General features: G+C 44.0%; 1 protein-coding gene across 1 annotated transcript in view; it reads right to left on the bottom strand.

Moving 5' to 3' along the window:
* The window catches only part of nr6a1a (nuclear receptor subfamily 6, group A, member 1a), a gene marked incomplete at both ends in the record, with an annotated part of 111,346 nt that overhangs the window by 79,013 nt on the left and 18,611 nt on the right, over positions 1-13,722 (bottom strand). Inside the window, one exon of the mRNA XM_080499414.1 lies at positions 5,674-5,721. Within this exon, the coding sequence (XP_080355540.1) occupies positions 5,674-5,721 (48 nt within the window). The remainder of the gene's footprint in view (positions 1-5,673; positions 5,722-13,722) is intronic.

Below are 13,722 nucleotides of genomic sequence, written 5' to 3' on the forward strand. Positions count from 1 at the left end.
CAAATGAAACGTCAGCGGCAGGTTCTCCGAGGCTTTGGGTAAAGCGGCATATCAGCACAGGCCTGCCTGTATGTGGCGAGCGGATGCAGGCTTTTCTTTACTTCTTCCTCATATATATATATCTAAATATATATATATATATATTAAATAAGGGCCACACACAAAACTGTGCTTGTTTATCCCCGTGGAGTCGGGCTTTGTCATCGCACACTGTGAAGTTATAGGCAGTGACACTGGGAACAGCGTGACCCACTTCTCCACGACCTGGAAACACTCCGCAGGCTGACCCCCCCCCCCCCCCCGACCGGAATCCAACGCCAACGCACGTCGCATCAAGTGAGAGAGAGAGAGAGAGAGAGGGGGGGACAAACAAATAAACAAAAAAAAAAAAAAACCCAGAAAAAGGCCGGTGAATCAAATGTAGGCTAATCATGAATTATTAAAGGCTAAAATGAAAAGAAAGCGCCGAGGTCGGCGGCGGCGGCGGCACTCACGCCATGTTCGGCGTGCACGAGGCTGCAGCCGGTGGTGGTGGAGGGGGGGGGGGGGGATGGCTTCAAGTGGCCTTCTTTCTTTCTTTCCGCCATCCTTCATCTGCTTATCTATACATCCACTTCATGGCGTGTTGCCTGTGGGTGAACACTGAAATCCACTTTGGAGAGGGAAAAAGAAGGGAATAAATGGGGGGGTGAGGGTGGGGGGGGGGGGTATGGAGGAACAAAAGGGAGGGCGACGTGAGCCAGCGTCAAGTGGCGGACCGGGGGTCCCGCGTGGCAGCGGAGGAGCCGGCGGGACTCGTGGACTAAAGTTGAGCGCAGTTATGTGAGGACAAAGGAGGGCAGGCATGTCGCTGGGCCGCCGCCAAGTACTTCCATATGGGTGGAGGGAGGGGGGGGGGGGGGGTGGAGAGAGAGGGAGAGAGAGAGAGAGGGAGAGAGAGAGAGTTCACCGGGTTCCAGGTGGCACGTGGGAGCCCGGGGAGGATCACATGGCTACGAGGTCCGGCATGCAGCCACTGCCCCCTGGTGGCGGGGGCCGCGCAGTGCAGGCGGGACCCCGTGCCTTGTTTTATGAGGAGGTGGGGGTTTTGTTTTGGGTTTTTTTTAAATGTCCAACACGTTCCAGTTCAGGGGTCGCATGCAGGCCAATTTCCTCCCCGAGTGGGAAAACAGTTACACTTTATAGGTTTTCTTTGGCGCGGAGTAAAAGTTTTTTGTTTGTTTGTTTTTTTTTGCTAAATGTTTCACAGCAACGAGTGAAAATGAGCATAAAGTCAGAATGAAGTCAATTTTAATGAGACTTCTGATTGAAAATGTGGTGAAATTTCCTTGAATGCAGGATTTAACAAGTTGATTTATTACATTTACCTTGTACATACATACATACAGACATGCATGCATGCATATATACATGCATACAGACATACATGCATATATACATGCATAGACATACATGCATGCATACATACATACATGCATATATACATGCATGCATACATACATGCATATATACATGCGTACAGACATACATGCATGCATATATACATGGATATATACATGCATGCATACATACATGGATATATACATGCATGCATATATACATGGATATATACATGCATGCATATATACATGGATATATACATGCATGCATATATACATGGATATATACATGCATGCATATATACATGCATATATACATGCATGCATATATACATGCATGCATACAGCAGAAAAGTAACTAAAGGTGGATTCAAAAGTATTTTTGAGTGAATCAGTATAACTTCTGCAATATTGAACTGCAGTACAATTTTCAGTACTCTTGTCTTCTATTGAATATCGAATTAAATAGGATGATAGTCAGTATTCTTTGAAAGAAAGTACTTTAGAGTACTCCCAATTCAAAAAGCACTCAATTTTCAAACAGCACATTTACTTGTAATTCAACACAATAGCAGTTTAGAATTTAAATAGATATATTGAGCAGTATGCTTTTTTTTTATACTACTTGTACTTCATTTAAATTCAAGTTTATATACATGAATATGCTTTAACTTTATATTATTATTATTATTAACATAATGTATTTATTATTTACATTTATCTCTTGTTTTATTTATATTTGTACGACACCCATGATTAAAAACACCTTTTGGTTTCATTTCAGCAGAACAAGGGGGGGGGGGGGGGCGCTTGGGGGGAGGGAGGGGGGGGGGTTTGGGGGGGCAAAGTTGAGAAGAGAAAGTCTCATCCTCAGCTGGTAATGATTAACCACGGTGCAGCAGTAGCCACCAAAGAGCCCTGATAACCCCGCTGCAGCGATTGGTCAGCTGAAGGAAGGAGGAGGGGGGGGGGGAGAAAGGGGGGGGGCGCGGGGGGGTCAAGGAGGATTTAGACCAAGAGCCGGGTCAACCCAGAGGCCACTGTAATAAACATGCCTCGTCTCAAGACATTAAAGACTTTAAAAGATTTCATCAGTGACGAAGCTCAAAAAGGCCGAAATGAACCGCTGGAGGTTTTTTAAAAAAAAGACTCGTTTCTATGTTTTCAAATACTTTCGGAGCATTTTTTTTTTAGGCATCTGTTTACACAACAATGCTCAGAACACTTAGAATACGCAATTTAAAAACAACAACAAAAAAAATGCTGCGACAACACATGCGTGCCACTTTTGGAAATCAGCTCTTCTGCACATGCTCAGTAGACGGACAACAAGACTCCCGGTCTGGATTCTCCTGGGACTTAATGGCTTCACAGCGCATCGTTTTCACAACTTTTCCGAAGCAAAAACACAAAATACAAAAGGTGTTTTTACTTAAAATGTCGCCTCCATTAAGGGAAAACTTTTCCAACGTAGCTTTTCTTTCTATTTCTCCACTAACGGAGTTATTTACTTCACGTGTCCGTCTCATCCCTGGACTTACTGGATTATTTTTAATCATCCAGCTTGTTTGTTGTTCTTCATTTTTGTTGTCTGATTCCCAATATTAAAAAAAAAATCATTTTCTGGACGTTTGAAAATGGAAAAGTGCCACAAGATGGTTGTGATTTGTATAAAAAATGAATAAAACTCAACTGGAATTGACGTGAGAAGAAAAGCTGCAGACTGACACTGGTGGGAATTTCCTTATATATTCTAATATATATATATATATATATATATTTATATATAGACTCCTGCAATTCCGCCACCTTTCTCTGCAGATCAATCCCCAATAATTGACCATCAGCGTGACAAGAAGCGAACTGCAAGTTCAGGAAAAAGATTAGAGGAGGAAACAAATTCAAACTTTCTCAATTAAGACCCCCCGTCCCCCCCCCCCCCCCCCCGGACCCCCCCACGCCGGCCTGAGTTGACACGGGGACTTCATCTCGAGTGCTAGTTGTGAAAACAGCTGTTGCCGACGCAGCTATTTGGCCCCTGACCCGGGTTCTCTGGTCACTGAATGGGGGTCTCCGGATTCCCACTCCTGTCAGAGCATTTACAAGCCCGAGGAGCCACGGCGCAGCCCCCCCCCCCCCCCTTGACCTCAGCGTCACCCCCTGCCCAGTGGATGCACCGGGGACGAGAGAGAGAGAGAGAGAGAGAGAGAGAGAGAGAGAGAGAGAGAGAGAGAACCGACCTCGTCAAGTTTACAACCCAATCAGGCTCGGCCTCATAAATCCACGCCTCCTCCTGCAAGCGGGCCAACAATGCCGTCCATTCAGTGTGTGTGCAGGTTTAATAGTTCCTCTCCAGCTTCCTTCCACCTCTGGGCGACCCCCCCCCCTCTCCACCTCCACCCCCCCCCTCCTCCTCCCCTCCATCTTTTCTGCTCTCGCAGGTTTATGGAGGGACGGTGAGAAAGCCGCACACAATCAGGTCAGGCCGGAGTCACGGCGAGGTCAGCTCTTCTGAACTGTGTCCAACCTCTGACCCCCCCCCCCCCCCCCCACCACCCCTGACCCCCCCCCCCAACCACCACCACTACTGACACTCATCTCTCTGCCCCCCCCCCACCTCACCCCTCCATGGTGCCACCTGGCGCGAGGAGTCCGGAGTGAACTTCGTCTGAACCTGGACCTTAACATTGGACCAACCAACCGAACCCCCCCCCCCCCTCCTTTTTTGCCCCCCCCACCCCCCCCCCACTTTAAAACCTCTTTTCCCAGCCCGACACGTCTCCCGTTATCCTTCGCTTCCCGGCTGCGCGTGGACTTCATGTCTCTATTTCACGACTCCCATCACTCCTGCCTCCTGCGCCAGACGCTGTCGCCCACTGTTGAGTCCACACTGCCCCCTGGTGGAGATCCCGGGAAGTCCCCGCCACAAACCTCCACTCTCCCACTAGGTGGAGGTCTTTATCTAAAAGACTTTATTTATCACCACTGAAGCTCACTTCATTGACTGGACGGAATAGATTTAGTGCTCTCAGGGGGGAAATTCTTTAAAACAATTAATTTGAAGTAATGATTAGAAATATACACTTTAAAAAAAACTTTAATATATGCAAGTTAGAAAGAAAATGTACAAATAGAAATATTCGGCCCTTTCAAGGCTTTTCTCACGAAATGTCCTCATCTGTAATAGATATGCACGGGTCCATATATAGATGTGCGTGTCTGCGTTGCCATGGCAACACTGCTGTTAATTGGTTAGTGTCTTTTCTCTGCTGGTAAATAAAAAAAAGCGTAATGTGTAACGAAAAACTAAAAAAAAAAAAAAAACATGTGAGTTAAACTGTTACACTCCTACACTGTTATTTCATTTTACAACTGCAAACAGTAAAAACTTAATGGATTAAGTTTATTTGAGCCACTTTATTACAATTTAGTAAATTGAGTTTAGAAGAAGTTCTCACAATTTCAAGTAAATACAATTTTTTTGTGTTTGAAATGGTTTGAAGTGAGTTGAATAAAAGGTGGAGAAACTAGAAAGTTCATGTGTACGTGTGCATTAAAATAAAAATACAGTGAGACGAGGATGTGAGGGTAAAACTTCGTGACTCAATTTGAGTTTTTGGGTCGGAAAAAAATAACGTTGGGACTTTATATAAAAGAGCCATTTTCGGGAACGTGATGGAAATGTCCAAAGTTTCACCAAAAAAAAGCAATTACTACATTTTAAAAAATGACGGCAAATCTCAACAGAAAGGCGAATTTTATTAAAGTTTATGGTGTAAAATCCAGTGAAATGTAAAAAAAAACAAACTGTTGCATGATGGGTGATTTTACAAAGTCCCCCCCCATGACAGCGTGGCTTCGAGGCGAATGCTAATTAACCATCTTTCACGGAAATATCGCAGTCGATCAGCTCGAGTCGAAGATTTAAAAAAAAACATTTTTTTTAAATTATTTTAAATCAATGTTTTGTTTGAAATTTGTATATGAAATTGTATATATCGGTGGTTTGAGGGCCGGTTTTGGCCCACTGACTTTCCTCTGTATCAACAGAGGCAAGAAAAGAAAAATATGTTCCCAGAAACACAAATAAAGCACATTTAAATACAGATGCTAAAAAAAAAACCAAGTACAGTATAAAGATCACGACGTCCCAGCAGAAATAAAAGCTGAGGTTTGTATCGGCGTATTGACGGGGGATTCCTCCAGCAGAGGCGATGCCGTTTTGTCTCGAACGACGGAAGTGAAGAGAGAAGGTGGGAGGCGTTAAGAAAAAAAGAAAAAAAAGAAAACTCACCCATGCCGTCGTTGTGCTCGGACTCCACCGGATGGTCGCCGTAGAAACCTGCACAGGATCCAAACGAGGAGGAATTAACATCTGCAGACGTGCTTTTCTCATCACACAAGCTGGTTTATTTCCTTTGTTAAAGTAAGAACGGAGCTTTAACACGTCAGATATAACCACGAGGTGCCGTTGCACACAAAATACACCAGCGTGTCTGAAGGGAAATAAAATTAAGAACAAATCCATTACATGTTATTGCTTCGCCATCAAATATGGAAAAATTATGTGCTTAAGTTGTATGTTGCAGGTGAAAAAAAGAGAAATGTGTTTTATAGATCAATGATTAAAAAAATGAGGGGATCAGGGGGCTGAGCTCTAGATACTGTAGATGTATAGATATAGAAAGATATGGATAGATATATAGTTATAGAGATATATATAGAGATAGAACGCTACAGATCAAAAGATAGATATATAGTTATATATAGAGAGAGAGATAGAGATAGAACGATATAGATCAAAAGATATATAGTTATAGAGAGATGTATAGCGTGATAGACATAATTAGAGATAGAGATAGAGCGGTAGAGCGATATAGAGATAGATATATATACACTTATATATATCTATACACTTGTATATACTTGTATATATAAGTGTCTATCACGTTCAAACAGAAAACATGCTTATTTTTCCAAAAACTATTTTTATTTACAACCTGTTCACTTATATTAGATAACCAAGACTTTTCCTTAGAGAAATACACGACTCCAAATAATAGTGTGAAAAAGAAAGATTTTTAAAACCTTTTTGTCCCTCAAGAATGAGTGATAATATATATATATATATATATACACACACACACACAAGAGTATAAGACAGAGAGAGACTGTGCGTCTCTATTCATTTGTGTGTGTGATGAATAAATATATGGATTTTTACTTTGTCGTTTCATGTTTGTGTGAAGAGACGGACTTTGTTTGTAAGTCCACATGTGCACAATGTGGCTCTTTATAGTACTGCGCTCATTTTTCGCGGCTCTTGCCCCCCCCCCCCGGGAGCCCCCCCCCCCACACACACACACCGTACTATAGAACATCTCAAGTGAAAAAGTGCCGCAAGTGAATATAACTCCTGCTGCCTTAAGAAAAAGCTGTCATTTGTACTTAAAGGGTCTTTAAATTCTTAAAATAAATAAGAAATTGGTCTCTCGTCACTTTATACTTTAAAGAGGAATGGGGAGAAAAAAAAAGGTGATTATCGGTCTGTCGGATGAAACAGAAAACGAGATTACAGGAATGTACTCCTTTTCATTGAAGACTTGAAATTGTGATTTGATTGACGTCGATTCAGAAGAGAAACGCGACAGACGGTATTTTACCGTCAGTGCAAATGTTCAGACTCCACACTTTGCGGGGTCTGCATTTTATTGAATTGTTCTTATCGATTGACTTTTCTTGTTGTTCTGTTCTGCACGTGTTCACTCTGTGTTGCATTCTGAATTGAAAAATAAATAAATAAATAAAAATATTCACTGGGAAAAAAAGAAAAAAGTGAAGGTACAATCAGCTTTGGATGGTTTTTCAGTGAGAATCAGCGACGGACCACACGTGATTTTTTTTTAATGCAGCAGCTCCATGACCTCCGACCTCCGGACAGTCTGCGTGCGTCATATTGGTTACACTCTTGTTTTTCCCCCCTTTCTTTTATTTCATGCCAGCTTCTTTCCCTCCATCAGCCCATCTGTGCCGCCGCTTCTCACTTACACTGCGGTCGGTCTGCTCCGTCGCTCACGTGCAGGACCGCTGGCGCCCCCCCGACCCCCCCCCCTCCAATACCACCCTGCTATCAACAGCTGTAGACCCCTGACCCGACACACGCCAGCTGCCCCCCCCCCCCTCCTTAATCCAGCCCCCCGCAGCCAACACCAGCATATGTTCTCCCTGGAGTATACACCAACACACACGTGCCGCCGCCCCCCCCCCTGCCCCCCCCCTCCCTCAGACAACACACTTATATTGATGTGCAACACGCGTCAGTCGGCATCTCTAAGAGTGTTGTTCAATCTTTTTTGAGCCAAGGAACACTTTGTTGTTTGGAAAACTCTGGAGGCACACCACCACCACCACCCGAAAATGTTAAAATGTGAAACTCTGTAGCCTCTATTAACAATATAAAGTCTTTCTCATCAGTTTTATCAATAGGAATCAAATAAATACAGAAAAAATAGTATTTCCCAATGTCTTTTTTTTAATAGTGCCTCCCTCAGTGTGAAACCTGGACCTGATGGATGAAGAGCTGAGATCCTGGTTCACATTCTTCCTTTTCAAAAACTTCTCCATCACTGTCACTGACACAGTACTTTGATACAAGATGGTAGCAGGAGGTGGAGATGAACCACACTGACGTCTGTCACTTTACATTTCACCGGCAAAGTTCTGTGCTGCCCTCTAGTGGCGAAGAGTATTGTTAGCGATCACGGAGTTGGTCGCTGCAGGGCATGATGGGAGTTCAGGTTATGTGTTGCCGGAGGTTATTGAGGGTTATTGTCGGGGTTGTTGTGTGTGTTGGTTTGTTCTTGTGTTGTGTTTTTGTTCCTCGGTTCAGATAGTTCATTATTTCGTCGAGTTTGGTTTGTTGGATGTTGGTGATCAACCAGGAGTGAGAAATATGTTGTGTGGAGTCGCATCCTGTTATGAAGCTCCGGTTGCATGTGTTCATGTCAAAATAAAAGCCTCTGGTGATCAGCTGGCAGAAAAGAAACACGACTCAGGGCAATTCTTCGCCACAGTATTTATACTTGATTACCGTATTTTCCGCCCTATAAGGCACCTAAATACCTCAAATTTTCTCAAAAGCTGCCAGTGCGCCTTATAACCCGGTGCGCCTTATATATGGAAGAATTGCTCTACTCGAGACTGCTATTTGACAGCTGAACAACCAGAAGCTTTTATTTTGACAACTCTAACTTCAACCAGATCTTCAGAGCGGACCACACTCCACACAACACCTTAATCACTCATGGTTGCACACCAACATTCTAACAAACCAAAATAAACTAGATGAAATAATTACTCCCTAAACTGGGGAACATAAACACAATCAACACAACACCAAGCCCCACAACAACCCACAATAACCTCCAACAACACAAAACATGAATTCCCATCATGCCTTGCAGCGACCACCTCTGGACGGTTCATTGCAGCCGATAAGCTGCAATGAATTATGGGAGTTTCTGTTTGTGGTGTTTTAAATGCAATTATTGGGGGTTATATTTGGTCTGTGGTGTCGGTAATAATTGTGTTGTGTTGTGTTTTTGTTGCTTAGTTCATGTAGTTTAGTTTATTACCGGTAGTTGCAAGTTGTCAACCAGCAGTGAAGAAGGTTTTGTGTGTACCGTATTTTCTGCCCTATAAGGCGCACCGGACTATAAGGCGCACCTACATTAATTGACATAATTTACAACTTTGTTCATATATAAGGCGCACCGCCCTATTAGGTGCATGGAATAGACCAGTGGTTGGCAACCTTGACAGCTCAAAGCCATTAAGTTACATTTTCCACTGATTCTAACACCCAGAGAGGTGCACATGCCTTATTTTGATAGTCCTACCTGCAGCCTATGCCAGGACGACACTACACACAAAACCTTCTTCACTGCTGGTTGACAACTTACAACTACCAGTAATAATAATGATAATAAACTAAACTACGTGAAGTAAGCAACAAAAACACAACACAACACAATTATTACCGACACCACAAACCAAATATAACCCCCAATAATTGCATTTAAAACACCACAAACAGCTGCAATGAATTATGGGAGTTTCTATCGGCTGCACTGAGGAGCTCAGGATGTCCCATCATGCCTTGCAGCGACAAATTTTGTGTTGTTGGAGGTTATTGTGGGTTTTTGTTGGGCTTGTGTGTGTGTTGATTGTGTTTATGCTGTGTTTTTGTTCCCCAGTTTAGGGAGTAATTATTTCATCTAGTTTATTTTGGTTTGTTAGAATGTTGGTGTGCCACCATGAGTGATTAAGGTGTTGTGTGGAGTGTCGTCCGCTCTGAAGCTCCGGTAGCGAAGTTAGAGTTGTCAAAATAAAAGCTTCTGGGTGTTCAGCTGGCAAATAGCAGTCTCAAGTAGCGCAATTCTTCCATATATAAGGCGCACCGGGTGATAAGGCGCACTGGCAGCTTTGGAGAAAATTTGAGGTATTTAGGTGCGCCTTATAGGGCGGAAAATACGGTAGTGTCCTCCTGGAATAGGCTGCAGGTAGGACTATCAAAATAAAGTGCGTGCACCTCTCTGGGTGTTAGAATCAGTGGAAAATGTAACCTAATGGCTTTGAGCTATAAAGGTTGCTGACCACTGGTCTATTCCATGTGCCTTTTAATGCGGTGCACCTTATAGTGCAGAAAATACGGTACTCTGCACATTGCTCTCACAGCTGACAATGGCTGTGAGAGCAAATGTTTTTTTTTTGAAAAAAATGTGAAATTGCATAATTTCCCACGGCACACCTGACTATATATCGTGTTTTTCAACCAGTGTGCCGCGGCACACTGGTTGAAAAACACTGGTCTAAGAGACACCGCCACTTTAACAGGTTGAACCTAAAGTGACGCTGTAATTTGTACCAAAAAAAAAAATGGAAATATATTTCAATTTAAGTGGCAAAATGCGACAAACACTTGCTTGAGTCTTAGAATAAAAACAGTAAAAGCAGATTTAGTTCAAAGTAATAAAGTATGAGACCGGAAATGGGCCAAAAAAACCCCAGTATTTTAAGTTTTTTCTGTGTAATTTCTTATCGTAAAGCCACGATTGTCAGATAGTAATGATGGGATGGGCATTTAGGTTGAAAGAGAGAAACCCGACAATCAAATCCACATGAGCAAGCAGAGCGACTGTGGAAACAAGAAACCGTTGCAGATTGGAGGGGGGGGGGGTACCGGTCCGGGGGTAATAATAATAATAATAATAATAAAAATTAAATATTAAACCCACAAGCGGGCAAAATGAGTGCAAAGAAACTTTCCAAAGTATGTTTTCCAAAGAGGAAAAAGGCCCAGTGAGGAGACTGAAGAAGAACATACAAGCAAGTACACAGTGGATTCGTGTTTATTATTAGATTTACAAAATACTACAGCTTTTGTGTCGGTGGTATTTATCTGCCACACATAGGTAAGTGAAGAAAAATTTTAAAGTCAACCAAATAGAATGCAACAAGCTCCACTGGGAAGCGCAGGAAAAAATACAAAGGAAATGACACTATAACCTTTCAGATATCTTAACAAATAAGGAATTCAAAAGAAGTTTACGAATGACTGCAGTTGTCACCGAAAACTTTTAACATAAAAACACTAGTAGTTTTTTTTTAATAATCAAGAATTCGGAAAGAATTCAGCCCCCTTCATTTTTCCAACATTTTGTAACGTCAGCCTTATTCCAAAATTGATCAAATCCTTTATTTCTCATCCATCTACTTCCAATACCCCATAATCACAAAGTGAAAAAACGTGTTTTAGGACTGTTTGACATTTCGTCAAAAATAAAAACACAAAGATATCTCCTGTAGCCAAATATCTACATACTTTATTGAATACCTTGAAGGTCCAACAGCTGCAGTTAGAGCGTGGATTCCTCTAGGGTAGGGTGCCACAAACTTGGCACACCTACACATGGGTATTTTCATTTTTATTTTGTTTTCTACACTATTCTCTGCAGATCCTCTCAGGTGCCGTCATGTTCGACAGCCTCGCCGCTCGGCTCGTTCCGGGTCCTTCCAGAGACGTTCAGTTGGGGTGAACTTCAGGTCTGGGCTCCGGCCGCACCACTCAAAAGGACATTCACACACGCTTTTCCCGAAGCCACTCTTTAGTGACCTTTGCCTGAGCGTTTTGGATCTTTGTCCTGTTGGAATGTTGAACCGAAGCCCCAGTCTGAGGTCCTGAGCGTCATTTAAGTGCTTTTTTTTTAACCCAAACTCCAAGGCGGGCCGTCATGTGCCTTTTACCGGGGAGCGGCGTCCGTCCGTCTGGCCACTCTTCTGGAAAGGCCTGATTGGTGAAGTGCTGCACTGGTGGTTGTCCGTCCGGAAGGTTCTCCCATTTGCGCCCATTGTTGATGCGGACCAATCGGGCTCTTCTTCAACCTGATGGAATAATAATAGATATTTTGAGTTTGTTCTTGGTCTGAAATAAATTCGATAGTAAGAATGGTGACGCCAGTAACCCACAATATTTACGTGGGCTACGGCCAAGGCCAAGTCCACAGCCAAGTTACCAGACCGGACGTGCGGCAAAGGTGGCGGCCCAGATCAGGCGCGCGGTGGCAGCCCAGACCACGAGGTGGGTGATGGCGGCGACACAGACGAGGACGGCGGCCCGGACCAGGTGGGCAGAGACGAAGGCCTGAAAATATTGTCCAACAGTGCTCTAAAAGATTCTCTTCAGGGCTGAACAGAACCTGGTGAAAAGGCTCTTCTCTGAATGTTTTGCCAATTGCGTCACAATGCAGTCAACGAGAGACGCGTCCTGCGACATCATGTGACTCAGCAGATTCTGCGCACCCCCATACTTCTTACGTAGCACATTCAAGATGTCCTTCTGAACGTGCTCCCACATTTTCAGTCTGATGTTAATATTCGTATGCTCAGCTTCCTGCAGCACCTTTTCAATGAGCCACGTATTAATGTCGTTCATAATTTGTCCATGGTAAGTGGGTGCACCACTCAATTTGAAGGTCCTGGACACCAGTCCCTCCACTGTAAACATCACACAGGACTTCGCTGCATCGGAGAGTCCTGCTGGAGCAGCTAACTCTGGTTGACTTTCCGCTGGTTGACTTTCCGCTGGTTGACTTTCCTCTGGTTGACTTTCCTCTGGGCTCTTTGGAGACTGAGATCCATGATATTTTAAAGCGCGGATCACTCTGTTCATGTGCAAGTTGGTCTGGTTATTAAACCACCAATTCATCATGGCCATGATGGTCCGCACTCTCGCCCCAATGTCGGACCTGAGGACATTTGATACGCGAGGGGCTTTTGCTCCCCTTCCCAACACCGACTCCGGGACGATTCCGCCAACTGAAAGGCTGTTTTGTATCAAGCTGTGGAGTTGCACAGTGAACTCCAAGGGTTTCCTGATGCACAGTTTTCGCAGTCTGTCTGACTCGCTGACTCTCTCGTCATCCGCTTCCTTCGGCGGTGGGTTTGACAGCGAATTAATGCCCTTTATCACCGTTTGTGACGCTGTATCCCTTCGGAAAGCCTTGGAGTGCTTAGCGCCAAGTTCAATCACAGCCTGACATACTTGCATTTTTGCAAACTGCTTCGCAAAAAACGCCTTCATCCTTCTTCGTATCGCAGCCAGGCGCCTCCGTTTTTGCCGCGGTCTCCCCTCAAGGCCCTCGACCTCCTTCAGCGACCGGAACACCTCAGCCGCTATTATGTCGGTCTCCTCATTTAGGACCGCTTGCAACTCTTCAAACTCTGCCTTTGTCATGGTGTCTGCCAAAGGTGCAGCGAGCTCAGCGACTGCACTATACAGGATATGGTACAGTTCCTCAGACGACACATCGATCACGTCATCCAGCTCTACGCTCTCCGTCTTCTGCCTCGTGTGCGACGACTCTGACCCATGCACATTGTTTTCAGGCTCGCTTGATTGGTGTTGCAAAAGCTCCTCCAGTGGGGACGTTTTTGTTTTCTTCTCCTGTCTTTTACTCCTGAATGGACGTTTGCTCTGTCCAATTAAATATTTGATCATGTGCGAGGCGTGATCTACCATGTGTTCCAGCTGGTTGGGATTGGTAACTCTCAGACTGTCTGGCTCATCTGATGCAGAGATGGCAGACTTCATATTTTTGATGACTTCTTTTGCGATCAAATCACCGAGCTGATCAGAACTGGAGCTGGAAACCGCCTCCATCACATCCAGCGCCACAACAAATGCCTGGGGAACCGCTTCCTCCACAACCGACGAAACTTCGTCCTCAGGCAAATCTGTTTCTTTTAGAAAATTCAAAACGGTGTCTGTAAGTTTGGCAATGAC

This window comes from Blennius ocellaris (assembly GCF_963422515.1).
Source record: "Blennius ocellaris genome assembly, chromosome: 7".
Taxonomy (NCBI): Eukaryota; Metazoa; Chordata; class Actinopteri; order Blenniiformes; family Blenniidae; genus Blennius; species Blennius ocellaris.